The sequence below is a fragment of the Peromyscus eremicus genome, chromosome 3 (genome assembly GCF_949786415.1).
Source record: "Peromyscus eremicus chromosome 3, PerEre_H2_v1, whole genome shotgun sequence".
NCBI lineage: Eukaryota > Metazoa > Chordata > Mammalia > Rodentia > Cricetidae > Peromyscus > Peromyscus eremicus.
In genome coordinates this window covers 59,437,495-59,463,696 of record NC_081418.1, presented here as the reverse complement: position 1 = coordinate 59,463,696, position 26,202 = coordinate 59,437,495, and the positions used below count along the sequence as shown (strand labels likewise).

Here is a 26,202-nt window from a genome sequence, read left to right as displayed (position 1 = left end):
GGGGACCTGGCCAGCTGCCGCCGCCGCCTCCTCGCCCGCCGCAAACTTTCACAAAGCGGCGGGTCCGGCCTCATCAATCTGCATTAATAATAGTTGGTTGGGCCGCGGGGGGCGGGCGGGGTCCCGGGCCGGCCGGGCCGCTGGGAAGGCGCGGGGCGCGGGGCGCGGGAGCCGGGCGCGGCGGCGGGCGGAGGGAGCAAGTGAAGCGTAATTTGAGGAAGATGGATGAGTCCGGAGGGCGACACCCCCAGCCCGCCCGCCCGCCCCCTCCCTCCTTATGAGCGAGGGAGCGCGGCGCCGGAGCCACACTGCGCCGAGCCCGCGCCCCGCCGCCACCTCGGCCCGCGCGCCCGCAGCGAGCCCTGCGTGTCCGCGCGGGGCGCACGGCGGGGCCCGGGCAGCGCCATGCAGAGAGCGGCGGGCGGCGGCGCCCCCGGGGGCAGCGGCGGGGGCAGCGGCGGCCCGGGAGCCGCCTTCTCCATCGACTCGCTCATCGGGCCGCCGCCGCCGCGCTCGGGCCACCTGCTCTACACCGGCTACCCCATGTTCATGCCCTACCGGCCCCTCGTGCTGCCACAGGCGCTGGCCCCCGCGCCGCTGCCCGCCGGCCTGCCGCCGCTCGCCCCGCTCGCCTCCTTCGCGGGCCGCCTGAGCAACACCTTCTGCGCTGGGCTGGGCCAGGCGGTGCCCTCGATGGTGGCGCTGACCACTGCGCTGCCCAGCTTCGCAGAGCCTCCCGATGCCTACTACGGACCCCCGGAGCTCGCCGCTGCCGCCGCCGCCGCCTCTACCGCCTCACGAAGCAATCCCGAGCCCGCGGCCCGGCGCACGGAGGGAGCGCTGGACGCCGACGAGCTGCTGCCGGCGCGCGACAAAGTGGCTGAACCCCCGCCGCCCCAGCCACCGCACTTCTCAGAGACTTTCCCGAGTCTGCCGGGTAAGTGTTGGCACCGACATGGGCTCGACCGAAAGGAAGTCCCAGACCGGGACCAGTCCAGAACTCCTACCACCTGCTTGGAGCCCTGGAGTGCCAGATCCCAGCTCGGGAGCGGTGTTCAGTCCCCAACGCCTCCAGGTCCCAAAGCCCTGCTCTGGCCTCGGAGCGCCTGAAGCCTCACCGGTGGCACGCTTCTCTCGGCATGGCATTGTCGTCCACAAGCCTAGCCCTTTTCTTTTTTCAGCCTAGTCTCTTTTTCAGAATCCCTTCGTTTTTTCCTGAGGGCCCCAGCAGGACATTTGGGGGCAACTGTCAGTTTAGAATGGGGGGGGGGGCGCATTGTGAATCAACCCCTCAGCACTCAAACGGTGGGCATGGGCTTTGTGGATGCAGGGCAAAGGAGGGTCTGGTGAGCCTGTAGCTTCTTCCCCTTAGCAGAGGTCACTCTTGAATTCTCATTTAGACTAGACCTAAACGTTGGCGGACCAGGTTGGGCGCTGGACCAGGGCAGGCTAGCACTAGAGATGCTAAAGGCTGCTAGAGTTGGGTGTGGCATTAAGACGAAGAGTTGAGGATCCTGCTGCTAAGATTCAGCTGACAGGTCGTTCAAGAGCCCTGGGAGGATGCCCTCTCCACGGAGACAAGCTGTAGTAAATGGACCCTGATCAGAATCCATTCCCTCAAAGTCCTCTTGTCCTGCCCTCGGCATCCTAAAGCCAAAAAGCGTTCTCCTAGCCAGGCAGAGCCAGGTGTGCCGAGATCAAGGCTTATGCAATCTGGTGAGTTCTAATTAAGAAAAATAGCCCGTGCAAGGGTAGAGAGCTTAAACTTCCTTCACGCTGGGATGAGCCCACTTCTGCCCCACAGTTCATGGCACCTAGCTCAGCCGATGGAAACGACCCGATGGGTCTGGAGGATGACCATTGCAGAGGCAAGAAGAGGGTCCAAGAGTCATTGACCATTGACCGGGGCAGGCAGGCAATTCCTGGTGACAGGCTTCTGCTGTGAACTGCCCATGGGTCAGTCAAGAAGCCTGGCTTCCAGTTTTGATTTAGCTCTGGGCATTTTGACTGTGGGGATTCATCTGTTGGTAATTCCTTTTCTAAACTGGTTGACCCAAGAGGATCTGAAGTCAGAGCAGAGACTCCTCGGGAGGACGCTGAGCAGATGAGAGACACCTGGAGACAGGAGACGAGAGGTCGGGGCAGACGAGCAGGGTGGAGGGATGGAGAGCAGCAGGAGCCCCTAAGAAGGGAGGATTGGAGTAGTTCAAAAGCAGGAAAACAGGGCTGGCTACTGAAGAGGTGCTGTGGAGGCCACCCATGGGGCCTGGGGGCAGAGCCAGGCACAGAAGAAAGCCAGGGAAGGTGGGAGGGGACCCACAGGTGGAGCACCACTGAGGGGGTGTGCCCTCACCACGGGAGCGCAAACAGCTCATCCACACCCTGCCAGGGTCCCCGGCTCTCCTCTCCACTCTTATGTATAACGGGGGTTCTTTTCTGAAATAAACCCAATATTGGCTAGAAAACCAAATATATCAACAGAAGAAGAGGGCAGGAGAGAATTCCTGAGAAGAAAGGAGTGAGGAAAGAGCTGGGGGGGGGGGTGACGACAGACAGGGACGGACTGGAGATCGGGGATAGGGAACAGGTTGTCTGTGGGAAGAGGAACTCTGGGCTGGGCTGGGTGAAAAGTGAGCAATCTCACTGAAAAAGCGTGCGAGGAAGAGTTCTGTCACAAGAGGACTGGGAGAGAGCTAAATAGAAATGCCAGGGCGTGCCGAGAGTTTCAGCACCACCGGGAGTAATATCCACTAGACGGGGTTTCGGGACTGAGGGTGATGACGGGCTGGTGTCACAGGCAGGAAGAAAGAAGAGATTTTCTGATCTGAGGAAAATGTAATCCACAAGAAAAGGAGCTGTGTGTGCTGCTGGAGCGCCGCTGGGCAGGGGCTTTGTTGGCGATATAATGGGAAGGAGACCGTGCAGGGGAGGGTGTTGACAGTTCCTGTGCTGAAGGTCATGCCCCAGCCTGGGAAGAGCTGTGGCAGTATCACTGTGGGTACCGGAAGAGCAGTAAGGAAGTCAGGGTTCAGGGGGGCTGGAAGCTGCCTTCACCCTCAGTTCAGCTGTCCCGGCCCTTGGCCACCAGCCACTCCCCTGCCTTCCCAGGTGTGAGTTTTCCGTGACGTGACTGTGGAAAGAAAAAAAATGCAGTTACTGAAACGTTAGGCATGAAATCCATCCGGGGAATGACTGCACATGGCCACCGAGGCTGATGGGAAATGGAACCTTCTGTTGGGGGACTGTCTCAGAGTACTTGGGATGGAGTAGGAGAGTTCTTCACTGTGCGTGGAACAGGAGCCTCCACAGAAAAGAGTCTGGGAAGGAATACAGTCTTTAAAATGGCAGAGGGACGGCTGCTTTCCTGGGGGGGATGGGTGGGTGGCACTGGGCTGAAGTTATTGCTCATTCACACTTGTTGAATATGTAATATATAATCGCTAGCCTCTTTAAATGACCTTATAGAATAGCTGGGTGTGGTGGCACCCATAACTAGGAGGTAGTGGCTGGCAGAAGAGGAATTAAAGCCAACTACAGCTCCGTATTATGTTGGGGGACAGCCTGGGTTACTTGAAACCCTGTCTTTGAAAAGAAAAGAAAAGAAGAAAACGTCTAGTGAAGACAGGCCAATTTGGAGAATGAAAAAGTTCTATACTTTGGGAATTACAGGAAAAATTTTTCAGTTGGTTAAGAATTAAGACAGATGCCACTCTGTATGAGAACTAAGGAAGAAAATGCCCCGAACCTCATTATAATTTGACTGTAGGGGTAAAAGCTATGTTAGCAAATGGAGGGGGGGGGGGACTATGACAAGAAATGATGGATCGGAAAAACGCTGAGGATGGGAGATTGAAAGAGTTCCAGGCTGGGAGTATGGGGTGCAGTGGGGATAACTGGGGGCAGCCTTTTGCTAGGAGTGATAAAAAGGAGAGAATTTTGAACGTGTAGGGAGGATTAAATATGGACCAGTGGGGCTGGGGTGGTAGAATGCTTGGCTAGCTTGTGTTCAGTACACACAAGTGCTCACACACGCTTGAGCTCTCAGATACTCGCGCACACACACACACATGCGCACACACATACACACCAACAGAAACCCAAAGAAGTGAGAGCTGACTACTAGAAACATCAAGCAAGCTATTTATTAATATATGTAATTTAAAGGTTTCACTAGCCACATTAAAAATATAAAAGAAACTAGTGCAATGAATAACAACCTTCTTTAATCAAATATGTCCAAAATATCTTTTCAGCATTAATCCATATAAATATTCGAGTGACATATTTTGTGTCCTCTCTTCATAACGTCTTTGAAATCAGTGCATATATTCCCCACTCCCAGCTCAGCTGTCTTCAAACTAGCCCTGTTTCCGGTGCTGATGGAGACCCTATCGATACATCTAAAGAGTCTGTCAGACCAGTCTCACGAAAGCCGTGGAGGAAGGAAGTGGGGTAGCAGATCCTCAGCATCCCAGGAAACGGGCAGAGGGCAGACCAGATTCAACCCCAAGAGGGTCTGAGCTGCTCTTGGGGATCTGAAGAAGTGCGTGAGCTCTGGCTGCCAGCAGTCTGTCCCAGCTAACCAGTGTGCCAGATACGGCAAGGCTGTGCATCACACAGCTGATCGCCACCGGGGAGGATGCTGTGTGCTGGGGAGTAATGGAAGAAAACCATGCTTTGGGGAAATGCAGGCCGGGACTTCAGACAGAGAGTGTTTGGAGTATTCCGCTTGAAGGCTGGACCTCTTGGATACAGAAGCTTCGACAATGAGTGGGGGTGGGTATGCCATGTGTAACCATTAGATGGGTGAGAAATACAAGGAGAGACTGGCGTGAGGCGTGATGACTGTGTTGGATGTGGAACAAATGAAGACATTTGTAGCTAGGGTGGTGTAGAGGATGAGAGAGTGTGAGGGACCAACCTGGGAGATGTCAGTGTAGGGAGCACTATTTTTAAAAAAACCGAACAGGTAAGGATCTGCTAATTTCCGAATGGAGACTGCGGTAATAATGGTAATCACACAGGGACCAGGAAACTTCAGAGCAGCGTAGTGTTCAAGGGCTGATTGCTGTAAGCTGAGCGCCTGATTGTAGCCGGGGAACATTTTTAGATGACCATTAATTAATTTCTGAATAGGTGCCCATTATGACTGTCAAGATATGATATTTATCTATGAGAGGGAGACAGGAAATGACGTGCTGTAGAGCCAGAGATTTCTCCTGTTGAAAACAAGACATTTTTTTTTTTTAGGTGACCAAGACCTAGAGTATATTTTCCTAGAACTTTTGAGAAAGTGCACAGAGAGATTGATTGTTCCACTGACTTTTTGTTTTGTTTTTTAACACAGGGTATCATTCTGTTTCCCAGGCTAACCTCAGACTCTCTGTGTAGCCCAGGCTGGTCTCAAACTCACGACACTCCACCTCTTTAGCCTCCCAAGGGTTGGGATTAAAGGTGTGGACCACTACGCTCAGCTTGTGCAGTTGATTTTTCACATTTTATTTTTATTTTGTCTCTCTGAAATATTTTACTTTTTAAAATTACATGCATATATGTACAGAAGTCAGAGACTGTTGGGGCCCCGGAGCTGTAGTTACAGTTACAGTTGTGAGCCACCTGAGGACGCGGTGCCGGGAAGATCAGTGAGTGTGCCTGACTGCCGGGCCGTCTCAATCGCCATCTTTATTTTTGTTTTGAGACAAGTTCTTGTGTATCCCAGGCAGACTTCAAGCTCACCATATGCAAGATGACCTTGAACTTCTGATGTTACAGCCCCAGCTAACCCTCCATTGACTTCCTTCACTTCTGTCCTCTCCCCTCCCCTCCCCTCCTCTCCCCACCCCTCCCCTCCTCTACTCTTCTCTTTTCTTTTTGAGACAGAGTCTTTCTATGTAGCCCTGGCTGACCTAGAACCAGGCCGGCCTCGAACTCACAGAGATCTGCTGCCTCTGCCTCCTGAGTGCTGGGATTAAAGGCGTGCGCCACCACGCCCAGAACTCCATTGACTTTTAAAGGAGACAAAAGTCGGGTGAGAGAAATGGTGTCAGCTCTTGCTGTCAAGTCCAAAGACCTGGGTTCAATCCCTGGGCCCTACATGGGAGGAAACTGACTCTCAAAAGTTGTTCTTTGACCTCGGTGCACATGCTCACACAGACACACTGAATAGTAACATAATTATAAAATTTAAAAACGCAAGTGTTGCATTCACTTAATGTAGCTGAAAGAACATTTTTTTTTTTTAGCAGTTCTGACTCAAGGGCTCAAGTCTCAGCTTTGCCGTTATTTTGCTGTGTGATTTTGATACCTGCTCCAGTTGGAGAATGTTTTATTGTATGTCTGTTATGAGCCCGGTGTGTTCAAGACACTTTGGGAGAGTCACTGTTCCATAACTTCTTTAGGCTTTTACTTTCCTCATGTAGATCAAGTTTTCATTGAGGTGATTTTTGTGCGTGTGTGTGTGTGTGTGTGTGTGTGTGTGTGTGTGTGTGTGTGTGTTGTTTGGCTGTGTTTTGTTTGCTTGTTGTGGTGGTTTGTTTGTTTGTTTGCTTTTGAGATATGTTATGCTGTCCTGGAAACTTGGTATATAGTCCAAGATGACCTCGAACTCCTGGAGGTCTGCCTGTCTCTGGATTAAAGGCGTGTACCACACCGGCCACTGAGGGGATCTTTGATGTCCCTTTCTATTCCTAGACCAAGTGTTTAAAGCAGGGATCTGACCCTGAGCTCTAAGGACCTCCTTTGAGGAATCTGTTGGCAGGGTGGAAGAAGTCACGTCTTTATTCTTGCTGACTCCTGGCTAAAACTTGGTGTGTCCTTTAATGTGTGATTGTGGAACAAAAAACCATGATCATCTTAGCAATACATGAAGTTTTTTCATGGATAGAAATCACGTGTTTTCATGAAGGTTTACATTTTTTGGAGAGATAATGCTTCTTGTGTTAATAAAGAAGCATGATTACATGACAAGACTAAGTTTAAATATTTGATAACTGTATTTTTTTTTTTTTTTGGTTTTTCGAGACAGAGTTTCTCTGTGTAGTTTTGTGCCTTTCCTGGAACTCACTTGGTAGCCCAGGCTGGCCTCGAACTCACAGAGATCCGCCTGCCTCTGCCTCCTGAGTGCTGGGATTTGATAACTGTATTTTTTTAAGTATTTTGTTTTAATTAACTTTTTAAAATTTATTTTATTTTATGCATATGAATGTTTTGCCTGTATGTGTGTATGTGTACCGTGTGCATGCCTGGTGCCCACCAAGGTCAGAAGAGGGCATCTGATACACTGGAACTGGAGTCATGGATGGTTGTGAGCCACCATGTAGGTGCTGGGGACCCAACCTGCGTCTTTAAGAGCCAGTACTCTTGCTGGGTATGGTGGCACATGCCTTTAATTTAATCCTGGTACTCAGGAGTCAGAGCCATCTCTTCAGCCCTGGATAACTGTGTTCTAATATAATTGGCTTCCAGTATAAAACTGTACTCTCTGCCATGTAGCTGAAGCTGAGAAGGGGCTGGTAGGTTTTATCCACCTGCCAGGGGAGTTCATGGTACAAAGAGCTTAAGAACCCCTAAGGAGTGGCAGATCACAAAGTCCCTCTCCTGAGATGCCCTCTCACCGGAGGCCTTTGCTGGGGGATTGGAACAGAGCTTCGATGCCTTGACTCGTGTGGGGCGGAGCAGCTCCTGCAGCGGCGCACACCTGTGGAAGCATGTGTTACAGATGATTAGGGAGAAAACGCTTTTTCTTTTTGTTTTGGATTTTTGAAGACAGAGTTTATCTGTATAGTCCTGTCTATCCAGGGACTTGCTTTGTGGACCAGGCTGGCCTTGAACTCAGAGATCCACCTGGGATTCAAGGCGTGTGCCATCACTCCCAGTTTAGGAAGAAAATTGTTTCGCTCACAGTAATGGGCAGGGAGGCTGTTCTGGGAACGGGGTGGGGGGGGGGTGGGGTGGGGGGGGGTGGGGGTGGGGGGTGGAAAGGAGCCAGTCAGGCACGCAGGGAGGGATTCGAGGCCATTTTTGTTCTTGAATAAGTTTGAGGTCAGCCTGGGCTACATGGGACCCTGGGGGGGGGGGGGGGAGAGAGAGAGAGAGAGGAGAGGAGAGGAGAGGAGAGGAGAGGAGAGGAGAGGAGAGGAGAGGAGAGAGAGAGAGAGAATAATAAATGGCTGGGAGTGTGGGAGTGGTGGTGCATGCCTTTATTGCCAGCTCCAGAAGCAGAGGCAGGTGGATCTCTGAGTTCGAGGCCAGGCTGGTTTACCTAGAAATTCCCAGGCCAGCCAGGGCTACACAGTGAGCCTCTGTCTCATGCTGCTGCTGCTGTGGGTGGTGATGGTGAAAATATTTCAATTGGAAAGAAGAGGGAACATAACAATATTATGAGCCAAGTGCTTTGCGTTGAGCTCAAGGCTGCTTTAAAGGACTACAGGCAAGCGCTGTCCCGGGAAGGTGGTAGAAGAGTTGGGTCTTTTCCATGAGCTAACTTGACTTTGGGAAATAGAAATCAGGTGTACAAAGAAAGAGACTTAAGTGGTCACTAAGAAGAGTTGAGGTGGAGTCAAGAACATTACTTAGAGCATCCGTTCTCACAGGGGTCTCCTAAGACCATTGGAAAACACAGATATTTACATCATGATTCATAGAAGCAGCAAAATTATAGTTATGAAGCAGCAACAAAAATAATGTTATGGTTGGGGGGGGGTCACCGCAGCATGAAGAACTGTTTTAAAGGGTCAAAGCGTTAGGAAAGTTGAGAACCACTGACTTCGAGGGAATGGGGAATGAATGCCCGGGCTGGGTGGGGAGAAGCAGCTGTGTGTGGGGGTGTTAAAAGTGAAGGTCTGAGCAGGGCAGTAGTGGTGCAGGCCTTTAATCCCAGCACTCAGAAGGCAGAGGTAGGCAAATCTCTGTAAATGTGAGGCCAGCCTGGTCTACAGAGAGAGTTCCAGGACAGCCAGAGCTGTTACCTGTTACACAAAGAAACCCTGTCTCAAAAAACAAAACAACAAAAAGGTGAAGGTCTGCTGCAGTCTGTGTGCATAGACACAGGGAAGGCTGGGTTCCTAGCTGCAGAGGAGAGGCTGGCGGCCTTTATGGAACTGTGAATGTGTGTGTGGGAGGGGGGGTTGCCAGCTTGCATGAATTTGGAGGGAACAATTGACTGAAGAAAAGTGGGTTAAGGGAGAGAGGCTTGGCTTTGCCGTGAGCGGCATGAGTTGAATTCAGGTGTCCTCAGGAAAGACAGCCCAAGCTGGTGAAAGCCACAGAGCAGGGTCTTCACTGGCCATGGAGTAGAGGAGAGTAGTGAGTCTCCTGTAACAGGGAACATCAGTATGTGAGTTAGGATCAGTGGTAATCATGGGGAGGAGGGCTGTGAGCGGAAAAGCACCTTGCAAACGCCAGGACGGAGGCAAACACAGAAACATTTGTAGCCTGGGTAGTGGCAGCAGATTTCTGAACTGTGAAGTACAAAGAGAGGTTAGAAGGGGGGTCATGGTGAAGCTAGAGCTTTCACAGGGAGCATTAAGGAGAGATGGAGTAGAGCTCCGAGTGCCGGAATCCCGTGAATTATGCACCCACACACAGAACCTCACGGTGTTGGCCACATCACCTCTCTGCTTCCTCATCAGTAAAATTAGGGCTTTGAATTAAGTTATCTTGACAGTTATTTCCAGTCCTGTTTGTCTTTTAATATGCTTGAGTTTATTATTTGTTTGTTTGCAAGATGAGGGTGGGTCTCAGTTCCAGGCTGGCCCAGAGCTCACAATCCTCCTGCCTTAGCCTCTCAATTAGCTGGGGTTAGAGGTGTGTGTCACCAAGCCTGGTTTACAATTCTGCTTGATCCTTAAGAATACCGTTATTGACGAGTCATTCTTTTATTAAAGGGGGGGGGCAGAGAGACGGCTCAGCCATTAAGAGCACTTGCTGCTCTTGCAGAGGACCTGGATTCAGTTCCCAGCACCCCTGTGGTGGCTCACAACTGCCTGTAACTCCGGTTCCGGGGGTCCTAATGCCTCTTCTGATGTGCCTTGGCTCTTGCACGTGTGTGTGTGTGTGTGTGTGTGTGTGTGTGTGTGTGTGTGTAATATTTAATATATATTAAAGGCACCTTGAACGAGGGGTCTGAGAATTCTGTGCTTCCTGGTAAGGAGTGTCCATGGAGAAGTCAGAGGCCGGTTGGCTGTGTACACCATGTGGGGATGTCAGGTCTGGGTCTAAGGCTGGGAAGACATTACCACCAGAGACTAGGGAGGTGGAACCAGGCTATGGCATCGCAGTGGAAGGGATTTTGCGTGTACCTGGTGTGGATGGAGGGTGGCAACCAGGGCAGGAGAAGCCGGGCTATGGAGTCTGTGCCTGACTTTCTGTTGTTGCCCGTCCAGGTTATTCTTCATGTCAGATAACACTGGCATGTTGTCTCTTTACACAGTGTTAGCGACAGAAGGGGCACAGAGGCACCAGGGCAGGCTGTGCCCGGGAATGATGGGCATGGAGCCAGTGGTGCTACTTCTTTGAGGAAGACAACTAAAACTAACCTGTAAAGCCCCAGTGGCCTTTACGAGGGAAGTGAGGGCCATGGCATTTATCTCTGAGTTACCAGGTAAGCAGGAAGGCCGTTACACTGAGTCCTGGACTTAAGAAAGTATTACTGGAGGGCTAGGGATATAGCTCAGGCAGCGGACTGTTTCCCTAGAATGTATGGAGCTGGGAGCCAGATCCCTAGAACCGCATAAAACCAAGTGTGGTGGCGCACGCCTTGGATCTAAGCACCGGGGAGGTAGAGGCAGGAGGACTAAAAGTTCAAGGTCATTCTTTTTTTCAAAGCATTCTCGATGAACAGTAGATTTGAGGGTTTGAGGCCAACCTGGAGCTATATGATAAACTATATCAAAGTGTGTGTGTGGGGGGGTGGGCATTATTGGAGCAATGGCTCAGCAGGTGAGAGCATTGGGTTCTATTCCCATCAACCAAATGATGGCTTACAACCTTCCATAACTCCAATACCAGAGGACCCAACACTGTCTTCTGACTTTCATGAGCACCAGGCATGCATGCAATAAATAAACATTCATCCAGGCAAAATATCCATACACACAAAGATAGATAGATAGATAGATAGATAGATAGATAGATAGATAGATAGATAGATAAAAGGAACAGAATCACCATTGTCTTAGCTCTTCAAATAGCTGGTAGCTTTCCACAACATTTTGTTGTGAGAGATCTCCTTCCTAGGGGTGACACAGGGGAGGTAGCATCACTGACAAAGAGACATTTCTGGGGTGATGGTGCACACATTAGTCCGAGCACTGTGTAGGGGACAGGCAGGATGGACGTCGTGCTGAGTCTAATACAATCCAGGCTTCAGTTTGTCTCTGCCTTTCCCCCAGTGCGGGAGAACAGACACAGTGTCTTACTATATAGGCCAGGCTGGCCCTGAACCATGATCCTCCTGCCTTAGCCTCCCAAATACTGGGATTTCAGATGTGGCCCACCATGGCCACCTGTGTGCCTGGCTCTTTCTCTTCCCTTCAGGCTTCCCTGTCTCCCATTTTGACCCAAAGCTCTCTCCTGTGCTGACTGGGCCCTGATCGCCCCTTCCTCTCCAGCCTTTTCTCCTGTCTGGATTCCTACGCTCCTATCTGCTTCTGTTCCGTGCCAGGAGCAAAGCTGCTGATTGAATGATACTAATTCTTACTCTGGTAGATTATGGAGATGTTTAACCTCCAAACGAATTCCAGACTAGGTGGTGCTCTGAGGAAAAGCTTCGGGAAATGGGGCGGGACTGTGTGGATGGAGTGTTGGGTGGAGGACCTCATGTGTCTGCAGTCTGGTGATCGTTGCTGCTACTTGTGACAGCATCCCCACCCCGCATAGTGTAGCCCTAGCTGTCCTAGAACTTACTCTGTAGGCCAGCCTAGCCTCAAACTCACAGAGATCTGCCTGCCTCTGCCTCCCAAGTGTTGGGATTAAAGGTGTGTGACACCACCTGCCAGCTCAGGACAACATTTAACTCAGGACTGCTTTGTGATGGTAGCTCAACCATAGTTTTAAAAAACATTTATTAATTTATTAATTCACTTATCACTTATTTTGTGTGTGTGTGTGTGTGTGTGTGTGTGTGTGTGTGTACGTGAGTGTGTATGTGTTCCATGTGCCATCAGATTCCCTGGAAACCAGAGTTGTGAGCCACTGGACATGGGTGCTGGGAACTGAACCTAGGACCTCCGGAAGAGCAGCAAGTGCCAAGCCATTGCTTCTAACTCCTCAACTTTAATTTAAGCTAAGATGGGCATTTGTTGATTCATGGAACACCAAAGTACCTGAGAGCATCCAAAGCTGCAGATGCTGTTGGGTTTTCCTTCCTCTCTCTGTGGCTCCTCTCTCTGTGGTTCCTCTCTCTGTGGCTCCTCTCTCTGTGGGCTCCTCTCTCTGTGGCTCCTCTCTCTGTGGGCTCCTCTGTCTGTGGCTCCTCTGTCTGGTTCCTCTCTCTGTGGCTCCTCTCTCTGTGGGCTCCTCTGTCTGTGGCTCCTCTCTCTGTGGGCTCCTCTGTCTGTGGCTCCTCTCTGTGTGGCTCCTCTGTCTGTGGGCTCCTCTCTCTGTGGTTCCTCTGTCTGTGGGCTCCTCTCTCTGTGGCTCCTCTCTCTGTGGGCTCCTCTCTCTGTGGTTCCTCTGTCTGTGGTTCCTCTCTCTGTGGCTCCTCTGTCTGTGGTTCCTCTCTCTGTGGCTCCTCTGTCTGTGGTTCCTCTCTCTGTGGCTCCTCTGTCTGTGGGCTCCTCTGTCTGTGGGCTCCTCTGTCTGTGGCTCCTCTGTCTGTGGCTCCTCTGTCTGTGGTTCCTCTCTCTGTGGGCTCCTCTGTCTGTGGCTCCTCTCTCTGTGGCTCTTCTGTCTGTGGCTCCTCTCTCTGTGGGCTCCTCTGTCTGTGGCTCCCTCTGTCTGTGGCTCCTCTCTCTGTGGCTCCACTCGCTGTGGGTCCTCTGTCTGTGGCTCCTCTCTCTGTGGGCTCCTCTCTCTGTCTTCCCGTCTTTCTTTCCCTAAGACACCCACCCTAGAGAGAGGTGAGGAGCACAATACCAGCAGCTCTCACCTGTCATAGTGCCTGTTTAAAATTCTTGTGTGTACAACTCAGGATGACACCTGTGCTCAGGATGTGCATGTCGTTATGGTCCCATCTAGCCACAGGCCAACCTGAGTGCAGAAGCACAGAAAAATGTGATTGACAGGCTACCAGGTACTGTGCAGCCCAAGAAACAAGGCCCCAAAGAAGGGGATGTCATTGAGCAAAGGGAGAAGGAAAAAAATCACCAGTCTTCCTGGTCCAGAAGGAGAGCAGCAAGCAACATCTCGGGCCTTTCAGCACGGGGGAGGAACACTGGTGGGAAGGTGGGAAGGTTCCTCACGGGCCAGCGAAGCAGCCAGAGGTCTGGGAAGAGATCAGGGAGACTCTGAGAGACTGGGACCTGCGATGAGGAGGGCAGGGTGGGAAAACCTACCCCTCCACAAAGCTGTGGCTTTTTCTTCTGATTCCAACCTAAGGAAGCTCTGCCGAGGCAGTGCTGATCACCAAACTCAGGGCTTCGTGTACACGAGGCAAACTCCACTAAGTTACAGCCCTGGTCCTTCCCCTTCCTTCCTTTTGAGACAGTCTTACCCTGTAGCCCAGGCTGGCCCTTAAACTCACCATCCTCCTGCTTCAGCTTCCTGCGTGGAGGGATTATAGGTGTGTGCTACTACACCATTTCTCCCTCTCTCTCCTGCGTGCAGGGATTATAGGTGTGTGCTACTACACCATTTCTCCCTCTCTCTCCTGCGTGCAGGGATTATAGGTGTGTGCTGCTACACCATTTCTCCCTCTCTCTCCTGCCTGCAGGGATTATAGGTGTGTGCTACTACACCATTTTTCTCTCTCTCTCTCCTGAGTGCAGGGATTATAGGTGTGTGCTACTACACCATTTCTCTCTCTCTCTGCTGCTTTGTTTTGTTTTTCAAGACATGAAACTCACTCTAAAGACCAGGCTGGCCTTGAACTCATGGAGATCCACCTGTATCTGCCTCATGAGTACTGGGATTAAAGGTGTACACCACCACTGCCTGGTACATTTTTCTCTTTTCTAAAACTTACTTTTAATTGTGTGTCTGTAGGGAAGTGTGTGTATGTGTGTCTGTGTATGTGAGGATGTGTGTGAGTTTCTCTGTGTGTGTTTCTCTGTGTGTTAAGTGTGCATGTGTCTGCATGTGGGTACATGCATGTGAATGTGAACTCCCACAGGGGATCTCCCTGGACCTGGAGTTACAGGCAATTGTGAACCAGCTTAAGTGGGTCCTGGGAACAGAACTCAGGCCCTCTGCAAGAACAGAATGTGCCCTTAGTCACCGAGCAATTTCTCCCGACCTAGAAAATACATTTTCAAAGAAAAGGAATACCAACTGGTAAGATTCCATCACACAAGCTCTCAAGGGTAAGAAAGATCTGGTAGGAATTCTGTCTTGGGAATAATGGGGGGAATTCACTTGCTAAAGACAATGTGATGCTTCGTGACGGGCCCTCTTCTGAGGCAATTTCAGGAATCTTCTGTGAGCGTGCCAGGTGTAATTTCAGTGATTAAATTAGAGTCTGTGTGTATGTGGAAGAAGTGAGGCTTACACTTGGGTTTGATAAGAAGGTTATTTGGGCTGGAGAGACGGCTCAGTGGTCAAGAGCACTGGCTGCTCTTCCAGAGGACCCGGGTTCAATTCCCAGCACCCACTCGGTGACTTACAACGTCTGGAACTCCATTCCCAGGGGATTGGGTGCTGTCTTCTGGCCTCCTTTGGGCACCAGACACGCATTTGGTACCAAGACATGTTTGCAGACAAAACACTCATACAAATAAAAACAAACCAAACAATTTAAAAATGTTTTCTCCTGGGAGAGGCCCCTGGGAAGGGCTGTTACTTCAGGTGGGAGGTGAGGGAAGAAAATCTGCTGGAAAGGCTGGAGGAGTGCCAGGAGATTTCAGAGACCGAGATTCTGGACATGGTACAAAGTCCCTGGCTGTGGGACTTAGGAAAACCATTTCATCTTTCTACGATTCCACTTCCTTCACCTGATAGTCAGGTTAGCGACTCTGGGGTCTGCTGACAGAGTGGAGCCCGGTAAAGAGAACAAGCATGGAGAAGCACTCTGAAAAGCCCAAGGTTATGCAGGACACTGGGGATGGTGGAGGACCACGGAAGGTTGCTGGGTCTGAAATAGCATGCTGCCCTGTTGGCTTTCTGTTCTTGCAATAGAGCAGTTTGGGGAGGAAAGGGTCTATATGGCTTACATGTCCCAATCAGAGCCTGTCGTCAAGGGGAGCCGGGGCAGGAACTAAAGCAGAGGCCATGGAGAACACTGCTTACTGGCTTACTCATGACTTACTCAGCCTGCTTTCCTATATAATCCAAGACCGCCTGCCCAAGGGTGGCACCATCCTCAGTGGTCTGGGCCCTTTCTCTCAATCACTAATCAAGAAAATGTCGCCTGGCGGTGGTGATGCACACCCTTAATCCCAGTACTCACTTGGGAGGCAGAGGCAGGCAGATCTCTGTGAGTTCCAGGCCAGCCTGGTCTACAGAGCGAGATCCAGGGAAAGTGCAAAGCTACACAGAGAAACCCTGTCTCGGAAAAAAAAAAAAAAAGAAAAGAAAAGAAAAGGAAAGAAAAGAAAATGTCCCCAAAGACATACCACAGGCCAATCTGATGGAGGAAATCCCTCGTTGAGAGTCCCTCTTCCTAGATGAGTCTAGCTTGTGTCAAGACAGAAAAACTAACTGGGACACATAGGGACTTGGAACCACCCTGAGCTTGTCACAGAGCTGGGAGAGGCAGAATCGCAGTGATCTAGTGAAGGTCCTCCTGGTTATGTGGAGCAAGGACTGCTAAGGGGTGGGAAGAGAGCGAAGAGACAGGAACGCTCCTTATGACGTGGCGTGGGACAGAGCGACAGTGGCATGCTGACCATGTGCAAATCAAAGGGATGAGCAAAGAATGATCTGAAGGGGGGCTGAGGAGTCACAGACAGGAGGAAGTCCTGGCCTGCAAAGGAGTGGTCCAGTGATGGCACCTGGCAGGCTAGTGCCCTGGGGACTGGGAAGTGCAGCTGGGTCTCTTTGGGAAAGCGACCTGGGATTTCTCCCACCTTTTGACCCTCACTGCTAGGAAAAGAATGGCTGTCCAGGGAGTTCACGAAGGGAGGGTCTCTGTCCTGGGAACTGAGTGAGGAAGTGGCCAAGTCAGAACTACGGACGTCTTTCAGTCATCCAGACGGCCGCTTTCCTCTAAGCAAGCACAGAGCAGTAGCTGGGACACCAAGGAACAGCTCGGTCTGAGAGTGTTCCTGGGGCATAAGTCTGAAGACCTTCCTTCAATGGCGTTCATCATCCTTGATGACTCCAGTGTGGAATTGTCACCTTTGGCAGGCAAGTCCAGGGCTGTCCCAGGCTGGCCTCCAGGCTTGACCTCCCTGGTGCCAGGATTTCAGCCGTGCACTATGATGCCCAGCCTTAGCACTGTGTATTCTCTCTGCTGGGAAAATACCTTCCCTAGATTCTGTGTGGCTCCTTTCTAGCCCAACTGGACCCCTTTTATCCCTTTGATTTTGAGATTATACCATAATTACATCATGTCTCCCTTCTCTTTCCTCCCTCCAAACCTCTCACACACCCCTCCTTGTTCTCTTCCAAATTCATGGCCTCTTTTCATTAATTGTTATTATATACATGTATGTATATACACGAATATTATTAAATACAACTTGCTTGGTCTGTATAATGTTACTTGTATATATGTTTTCAGGGCTGATCACTTGTTACTGGATAAGCAATTGGTGTGCTCTTCACATGGAGAAGGCTCTTTCTCCCGGTTTTCCCCCTAGTTGCCCATAGTTCTTTGTTTAGTAGATGGAGGAAAGCCTACTGAGGCCTCAACAGACTGGCCCTTTACCTCCATAGCGTTCCCAGTCTGTGGAGCCGCTGCCTTTCCTCTGGGAAGCAGCCACTGTCCACATGTTGGTGCATCTGCAGCCTGAGTGCAGTCTCTGGACTCAGTGGGGTAACAGCTCTCTTGGCATCCACTCTCTGAGTAACTGTAGTTCAAGCTTTGAGAGCTCTGGTTCCCAGGATAAGTGCATGAGCAGTCTATAAGCCACAGGAGCAGTCCTGTGAACTCTGTCTGTTTCCAGCTAACCAGCCTTCTGCACCGTTAACCACCCTGGCCAGACTGAGGCTTCCACAGGCTCTGGACTCACAGGGAGCCTAGCACACACTCTGGTACCAGTTCTAACATTCCCATACATGAGGTCATGATCTTTCTGCCTTCTCGGCCACTTACACTTCAAAACACTTTTCATTTTGTTGGAGAATTCCTGCACCGGGTCATTATTCTCCATTATAAGCTGTTCAATGGAAGCTGGCCATGATAACACGCGCCTTTAATCCCAGCACTGAGGAGGCATACACAGGTAGATCTCTGTGAGTCTGAGTCCAGTTTGGTCTACATAGCAAGTACCAAGACAGCCAGGGCTACTTAGAGAGACCTGGCCTCAAAAAAAAATTTTTTTTAGATGTTCGGTAGTATCTTGTTTTGTCAACTAAGTCCATTTTCAACTGGAAATTGACTTCTGTGGGTCTGACATCTATCTCGTCCAATTCCTCTACATCAAACTTCACAAACAGAAAATTTGCCAGAAAGGTTTGACAGCTAGGCATGATAAACCAGACCCATGGAATCCCTCAGCAGGCAGAAACAGGGAGATTGCTGCAAATTCAGGGTCAGCCTGGTCTCCATAGCAAGTTCCAAGCAAGCGCAAGGCTCCATTAAGAGACTTGACCTCAAGCAAGCGGCAGGCTCGTTTTTTGTCAACCACAAAAATGTGTGACTTTTGTTTCGACTCTTTCACCGTTGACATTTATTATAAAGCAGAAGGAAAATGGCTTGCATTTCTCTTCTTCCTCCTCCTCCTCCTCCTCTTCTTCTTTAAAGCAGTCCTGGCTGAGGGTCTCACTGTCTGCCTCTGCTTCCCATGTTGGGATTAAAGATGTGTGCCATCGCACCCAGCTGCATTTTCTTCCTTCCTTCCCTCCCTTCTTCCTTCCCTCCTTCCTTGCTCTTTCTTTTTGAAAAAGGTTTTTTTGCTTTATGTGTGAATGTTTTGTGTGCATGTATGTATGTATAACCACGTGCATCCTTGATACCCAAGAAGGTCAGAAGAGAGCATCCAATCTCCTGGAACTGGAGTTACAGATGGTTGTGATGAGCCATTGTTCTAGCCCCCTGCATTTCTTTTTAACTAACTTATGTGGAAATGGTAAGCTGAGTGAACCTGCTGCCTGCCAAGGCCTGTCTTCTTCCATGGGTAGCTGAGTGGCTCACTCATTCCTGGTCCCTGACTCCATCCAGGTTCTCAGTGTGCCCTCTGCTGGTTGAGCAAAGAGCAAGTGACAACAGCAGATGTGTCTGTACTGGGGGTTGGGGGCGGAGGGTGGAAATGGTACTGTTCAATTTGTCGTCGCCCCCCACCCCCCGTTTGCCTTGTCTCTGTATGGAACTCAGCCTTTTACTTTGTCTGGTTCATCATTTAATTTTCTGCCACTTCTGAACTCCATTTCCCGCTGGCTTTATTCTCCTTCCTGCCTGCTTCTCCCTTTCCTTCGGTCTCCCCTCTTTCGGGGCCCTTCATTGTTCCAAAAGCTGTCCTCTGAGGAGGCCAGCGGTTGTGTGTTCCTCTCAGCTACCCCACCCCCCACCCACGGTCTAGAGGTAGCTTATCAGAGTCTTCAATGTCACGATCATAAAGGCACAGACAGACACTCATGTCCCTGCCACTCAGTGTCCCACCGGGATCAAGAAACGGAGAGAGGCCGTGAACCCTCGCTCCTCATACGGCTTTAAAAGCGGCACTGAGGGTGGGCTGCTTGTGTGGGCTGGAGTTTCTGGATCTGTCTGAAGACAGAGGGATGGATGAGATGATCTCAGGAGGGCTCTGCCGGATCGAGGAGCGGGGAGCCTGCTCTCAATCATCATCAATTTAGATTTATTGGAAGCCCCCCCGGGGGCTTGGCACTGTACTAAATGGCTCTATCCTTCAAGCCCTGAAATCCAGTTTCTGCCTTTTTAACACTGTTTAAAACATTGCACCGTCAGGCTATGTTTTTGTTAACGTATTATTAATTACTACAGAGTATGTTTTTAAAATTGAAAGCATAGGACTTAGTAATAGTGTTGGGACTTTCTTCACTTCCTTTAGCACCATGAGATCCTACAGGATTCCTCTGGTGGGGAAGCTCTGAGGCACGCTGGACACTGGGGTGGTATGAGCAGAGGAGAGAGTCCACTCGTGCTGGGAAAGGGTGGAGTTGAAGGGGGATCTCAGGAGGGCCCGAGAAAGGGAACCGATGGAGAGAGGAGAAAGCAGGCATGCATGCACTGGAAATAGCTGCTTTCACTTGTTAAATATGTATTAAATGCCTACTCTGTAGGTAATTTTTAAGATACCAAAGCTATCACCATGAACAAAATATGACTGAAATCCATATTTTTGTGAAGCTTATATTCTAATAAGAAGAGACATAGTTTTTTTTTCTTAAATAAAGTGAATGAAGTTGATGTCACATATTATGGCAGCAGATGAATCCGAGAAGCATCTACATTCTAAGAGGATGACGAGGAAGAAGGGCCAGCCTGAAGGAGCCAGGGAAGGAGCCAGTGCTTGATCTGGGGAGGAATGGGGTGTCCCCAACAGAGAGAGGGCTGGGGATGGGTGGGCACAGAAGACAGGAAAACCACCAGAAGAAGCCAAGTCAGTGAGGAGGTGGTGAGGAAGGGCCCAGCTCTGGTCAGATCTGAGAGGCAGATTGGTGGGGCGTTGGGGTGGGGCCATGAGAGGGAGAAATGAAGAGTGTTGTCACGGTGGAGTCTGAAGATGAGGAGGAGGGGTACTACCAGGCCAGGTGCGGAGGAATGCTAAGGGTGAAAGGTGGGAGAAAGGTCGAGATTTCCATTTGGGACTTGAGAAATCTGAGTCTGTGAAGTTTTAAAAAAAAGATGGTGTGAACAAAATCCCTTAGCAAGAGGAAGGAGGGCCACCCATGTCCTGAATCTTTAACAAAAGATTTATTTGTTTTTATTTGATTATTTTATGTATATGAATGTTTGCCTGCATGTATGTCTGTGTGCTATGTGCATGTAGTGCCCGTGGAGACCAGAAGAGGGCGTCAGATCCCTTGGAACTATAGTTACAGATGGTTGTCAACCACGTTGTTAGTGGGTACTGGGAATAGAACACTGGTCCTCTGAGAGAGCAGCCAGTGCTCTTAACCACTGAGCCATTTCTCCAGCTCCCGGGCCTTAATCTTGCAGAAAATGAAGTGTTTGTGGCCAGGGCTGAGGTAAGGTTGGCACTTTTTAAATTTTTTTTTTTTTTTTTTTGGTTTTTCGAGACAGGGTTTCTCTGTGTAGCTTTGCGCCTTTCCTGGAACTCACTTGGTAGCCCAGGCTGGCCTCGAACTCACAGAGATCCGCCTGGCTCTGCCTCCCGAGTGCTGGGATTAAAGGCGTGCGCCACCACCGCCCAGCCACTTTTTAAATTTTTATTTACTTTTTTTTTTTGAGACAGGGTTTCTCTGTATAATAGTCCTGGCTGTCTTGGATCTCAATCTGTAGATTAGGCTGGCCTTGAACTCACAGAGATCTGCCTGCCTCTACCTCCCAAGTGCTGGGATTAAAGGCGTGCCTGGCAAGGTTGGCATTTTTTCTAGACATCATGAGACACCTGAATGGCAGGCTGCTTATGGGACAGTTTGGAGCCTGGCTGGGCTGCTATAAGCTGCGGCCGGGGCAGCATGAAGGTCCTGGCTGCAGTAGTGGGGTTGAGGACTTGGCCTCCGAGGCAAACGTTGCTGTGGCTCCTGAGAAGAAGGAGCAGGCACGAAGGAACACGTGTGGACTCACTGGGTGGAAACAGGCTGCTGACTATAGGCCCAGTCTATAGGAGGGGCTGCAGTAAAGCAGGGCCGTTCTCATCCGCCTGCCCCCGGGCGCCATGCCCTTGTATACCCCTTATCTATGCACCGTTCACTGCACCCAGGATCCAGTTCCCGCTGAGCTCTAGTCTCCCCTCTGAACACACCTAAGGAGTGTGAGTGTGGTGTGGGGGACGTGGGGGTGTGGGCTGCACTACTGTTCTCGCGCAGTCCGCCTTCACTGAGCTCCTAGGTTACGGCATCCTTGTGTTCTTCCCTTACTGGTTGCTGGGCTGTCTTTGGGATTTCTGTTGTTTCCTTTCAGCAGAAAACAAAGGACTTTGTAAAACTCAAATACTGAAAACAAATATTTAAAGGAAATTAGGGGTGTGTGTGTGTGTGTGTGTGTGTGTGTGTGTGAGAGAGAGAGAGAGAGAGAGAGAGACAGAGACAGAGACAGAGACAGAGACAGAGACAGAGTCAGAGTCAGAGTCAGAGTCAGGGGACAGCTTTTGAAAGGTGGTTTCATCTTTTCACTATGTGAGTCTCAGGGTCCGAACACAGTCATCAGGCTTGACAGCACCCTATACCATCTCTCTGGCCCTCCACCTTAGTGTTTTGAGACAGGGTCTCTCACTGAAACTGGAGCTCATTTTAGCTAGACTAGTTTGCTGGTGGCCTCCAGGATCTATCTCTGTCCCATGGCTGGGGGTACAGGCATGAGCCACCACACCTGACCACATGTGGCTCTCTATGTTGGTATTGGGGATCCCTACTCTGTCCCTCATGCTTGTACAGCTGAGTCATCTCCCCAGCCCTAAAAAGCACTTGAAATGCTTTGTTTGCAGCCGTGACAAAGACATCAGTGGATCCGAGTAAAACCAGGGATTGATTTAAATTTTAGAATTGAGTATGGATTAAAATATTTACACCCTGTGACAACACAGTCACCCACTAGGAGTCAAGATGTCTTCCTACACTCTCTTGTCTAGTTTCTCCTTGTCACATTCCCACATTCCCTCCAACCTTTCCTGCTGGCATCAAGCTCTCTCCGAAGCCTCAGGCAGCCTCCATTGGTGCTGTGCAGGCAGCCCTGGCCAGGGTCTGTGCAGGGAAGAGATGACGGCATGCTGATGATATTAAGGATGAGCCTTAGAAAGGGACCAGGGGGCCAAGAGACAGGGAGAAAGTTCAGCCACAGATAAGGAGATGGCAGTGCTGAAGGCCTTCCATCAGGGCAGTCTGGTTAAGAAGGGGAACCAGCGCACACCGTTAGTCCCAGCACTCGGGAGGCAGAGCCAGTCAGATCTGTGAGTTCGAGGCCAGCCTGGTCTATAGAGCCAGATCTAGGACAGGCACCAAAACTACACAGAGAAACCCTGTCTCGGGGAAAAAAAGAAAAAGAAGGGGAACCAGGTGGACAAGGAGATCTCATTCTCCGGCCTTTAGAATTTCTTGGCTTCAGACTTAAAATGAGACCAGATGACTCTGAAGTTTCCATCTTGACATAAGATTCTGTGACCTGGATCTAGTATGTGGGTCTGAGGGGCTAAGAGTCAGGATACCGCTTGCTCTTGCGGCTGGAGAGGATTCCTGGGAGGACACAAAAGCTGTGTGTAGCCCAGTCCTCTCCAGCCAGCTTCCATATTACTTCATCCTGGGATGGCAGGTCTGGGTTTGGAGGGTGGGTGTAAGTGCAACACGGGACCTCAGGTGGGTACCAGCTTTGGAGGGAGCCAGGAGGTGGTAGGGAGCATGCGTTGGGCTGGTGGGAAAGCTGAGGGGGTCACTGGCATGTGTGTTGCCTCCCTGCTTTTCCATAGTGAAGTCTACTGGTTAAAACCATTCTTCCCATTCTTTGTCTCCTCTAACCCTTTTCCCGCTCCGCCTTGGATGGCCATCCCGTCTCTTGTGACCCATCTCTTCCTCTCCGAACGTGTTGTTTCCTATGTCAATTGCTCGCTCATTCCTGGCCATGCTTCCATGTGCCTCTCCTTCTGCATCCATTGCTTTCTCCGTCCACCCCGCACAGCAGAGGGGAAGGTGTACAGCTCAGATGAGGAGAAGTTGGAGGCCCCAGCAGGAGACCCCGCAGGCAGCGAGCAGGAGGAAGAGGGCTCAGGCGGTGACAGCGAGGACAGCTTCCTGGACAGTTCTGCAGGGGGCCCAGGGGCTCTTCTGGGACCTAAATCGAAGCTAAAGGGAAGCCTGGGGACTGGCGCTGAGGAGGGGGCACCAGTGGCCACAGGGGTCACCACTCCCGGGGGGAAAAGCCGAAGGCGGCGCACAGCCTTCACCAGCGAGCAGCTTTTGGAGCTGGAGAAGGAGTTTCACTGCAAGAAGTACCTGAGCCTGACAGAGCGTTCCCAGATCGCCCACGCCCTCAAGCTCAGTGAGGTGCAGGTCAAGATCTGGTTTCAGAACCGCCGGGCCAAGTGGAAGCGCATCAAGGCTGGCAATGTGAGCAGCCGTTCTGGGGAGCCCGTGAGAAACCCCAAGATTGTGGTGCCCATCCCTGTGCACGTCAACAGGTTTGCTGTGCGCAGCCAGCACCAACAGATGGAGCAGGGGGCCCGGCCCTGATGGGGGTCCTGGGGACTGACCGGAAGGCAAAGGATCAGCACCTGTGCCTGCCCAAGACTCACTGGGTGCTGCCGACAAGAGGGGCGTGGTGGACCCTGCTCGGGGAGAGGTCAGCTGTGCTCCTGGATTGCAGACGCGAGTGCTTGGCCTGCCTGGGACTGCCCTAGAGACCTCAGAACTGGCGGTCTCGGGGGTGCAGGGTTCAAATTCTGATCTCCGAGAGCTTCTGGAGCAGAAGTGGACTCCTGGGGTGGGGATATGAAATGCCCAGGACTAGAGGGTTCCATGGCTAAGGCCTGAGGGGGCAGCTTCTAACAGAGGGGAGAAGTCCTGGGTGGTACCAGCCTGGGGCCACAGTTCCTTATTTATTTTGTGTAAAGTGTGTATATATGGAACTATTTTGTCTTTTGTCTGTACCCCAAAGGGGGACTGGGAAAATGGCTTCCTTGAGCTTCCCCCAGTTAGTCTCACCCTGCTACCGCTTTGTGAAGGCGCCATCTTGCTGCTCAATATAAGGACATGCAAAGACATGAGATGGAACTGTCATGGCCAAAGTGGGGGGTTCTTCAGCAGCCCCTCTTCCACTCTTAAGCATCCCTCCACAGTGCATCCCACCCACCCCACCCCTCCTGTTACCACCGGGCTACTTGGTCCCCACTTCCTGTGAGGAGGCCAACTTTTGTGCTCCTGGTGTCTTCTCTGGGAGAGGTGGCACACTTAGGGGAGAAACTCCCTTCAGTCTGCACTGATGGGAGACCCCAGTCTACCCTGGAGAACATCCGGGGCACCTACATAGAGGACACCGTCCTGTCAGTGAGGGGGGCAGGACAGGAGGCTCACCCCACCACCTGAGCTAGATAAGGAAGTACTTCCCTACAGAGGCACCCAGCCTCTTCTCTGCCTTCATTTGCTCTCGGGTGCCAAGGCCTGGGGCAGAGGCCCATTGCCTCTCTGCTCTTGCAACCTCAGCTGCGTTTTCTCCTGTCCGTTCTATTTTGAAGGGTTAGGCTCCCGCCAGCCTCTGGGGCAGAGATTATGGGCAGACAAAGGAAATCCCAGAAGCAGGGCTCTATATACCCGCAGATGCTGGAGAAAGGAGACAGAGAAGCGCGCCGTGGCTGCTGCTGGGGTAACTAGCGTTTGGGGGAGAAACATGACCTGCATGGACTAGAGCGTGGAAAACAGAAAAATGCACAAGCTGCATCAGGCAGTCACCCACAAGGGAGGATCGGAAGCACAACCCACTGACACTCCTGGCCTGCCTTACAGGCCACTCTGGCCACTGGTGAGCCCCGGAGTGGCCAAGTAGTCGGTGTCACATCCAGTTGGGTGTTGAATGCCTCTTAGGAGACCAAGACAATCTGTCCTTGGCAGTTCATTTCTCCCAAGCAACTCTAGTGAGGACAGAGAGCTAGAGTAGACTGTCTCTTTCTCCCGTCCTGGGAGATTCAACTTCAGTAAGGCTGACAATTTAACCTTGAACACGCAGTCCAGGTCCAGCTCATTCCCAGCAAGGTGTACCTCAAAGTCAAGAGGCTAGGATCCCTTATGCTTGACCTACACAGAAGTCAAGGCAGAGGTTAAACTGTTGCCTCTTCAGCTGAGCTGGATGGAGTCCAGGTTCTGTGAGGTGGGAGCAAGCACTGGGCTGAAAAGGTGGGGGAGGGGCGAGCATCCAGGCTTTGGCTTTCCATAAAGCTCCAACTGTGCTAAGCAGCATGGAGGCATGGAGGCATCCCAAGCAGCTTGTCTTTAGGGAGTCTGCAGCTGGCCCATACTGGTCCCAGGGAACCCAGTCCTGTACCTACTCATGACGCTGTCCAGATTCCGCCCCATCTAAGCCTCTTAATAGACTTGAAGAGGGGGATGTGGATGAAACAATAAAATCTGGTTTCTTCTCAATAGCGTTACTTGATTATTAACCAACATGTGGGCGAGTGCCCAGGCCGAGCACCAGCCCACCACATGGCCACCTGTTCGAGATATTTCAGAAAATATGGGCCACTAGCAAGGTGGTTCCAGGAATAGGAAACAGGCCCAGCACTCAAACTTAATAAATTCTCATCTATCATAAACTTTAGGTTTACTTCAAGAATAAAGGGATATGGCATGGAGCTGGGGATCTGGGCTCTGCTTCCAACTTAGCTCGGGACAGGTTAAGCTTAGAAAGCTGCTGGAGGGCGAGGCGGCTCTCGGCCACCAGCGTCCTGCCTCTCCCACCTCCTCGAAAGGCGTGGGCCAGCCACTCTCGGATGCCTCCCTCAACACTGGCCACAGGGGTCGGAGTCCCTCTGGAAGGAGTCGGAGTCCCTCTGGAAGGAGAAAGGCTTTGCCTTTGCACACTGGGCCAGTGCGGGGTGTGGTTACTCCACAGCACTGGTGACAGCAGAGACCACTGGCAAGTTTTCACAAGCGGGCAGTGAGCGGGGAGGGCACAGAGCAGAAGTCAAGCCCATCTCCTGTCATGGACAGGCTTGCCCTGCCAAGCTTCTGACAGCCTTTACTCCGTCCCTGCCGAGGAAGCCTGACTAAGGAGGTGACAAAGGACAGCGGGGGCAGTGCATCTTCAAACGGTCTACAAGCAGAAAGTGGGGGTGAGGGTCACTCCGGGAAGGTCGGGGTACTGAGGCACAAAAGGAG

The 26,202-nt window shown here is 51.2% G+C and overlaps 1 protein-coding gene across 2 annotated transcripts; it reads left to right on the top strand.

Annotated features, from left to right (window-relative positions):
• The first annotated feature begins 390 nt into the window (after nucleotides 1-390).
• Gbx1 (gastrulation brain homeobox 1) lies at nucleotides 391-25,464 on the top strand. Of its 2 annotated transcripts, none has more exons than XM_059256639.1 (2): nucleotides 391-937; nucleotides 23,012-25,464. In XM_059256639.1, the coding sequence occupies exons 1-2, from the start codon at nucleotides 406-408 to the stop codon at nucleotides 23,560-23,562; spliced, it is 1,083 nt and encodes a 360-aa protein (XP_059112622.1). In that variant the 5' UTR covers nucleotides 391-405; the 3' UTR covers nucleotides 23,563-25,464. The 2 variants fall into 2 exon arrangements, with proteins under 2 accessions (XP_059112622.1, XP_059112623.1); XM_059256640.1 differs by having other exon boundaries at nucleotides 547-937; nucleotides 23,015-25,464.
• The last annotated feature ends 738 nt before the right edge of the window (nucleotides 25,465-26,202 follow it).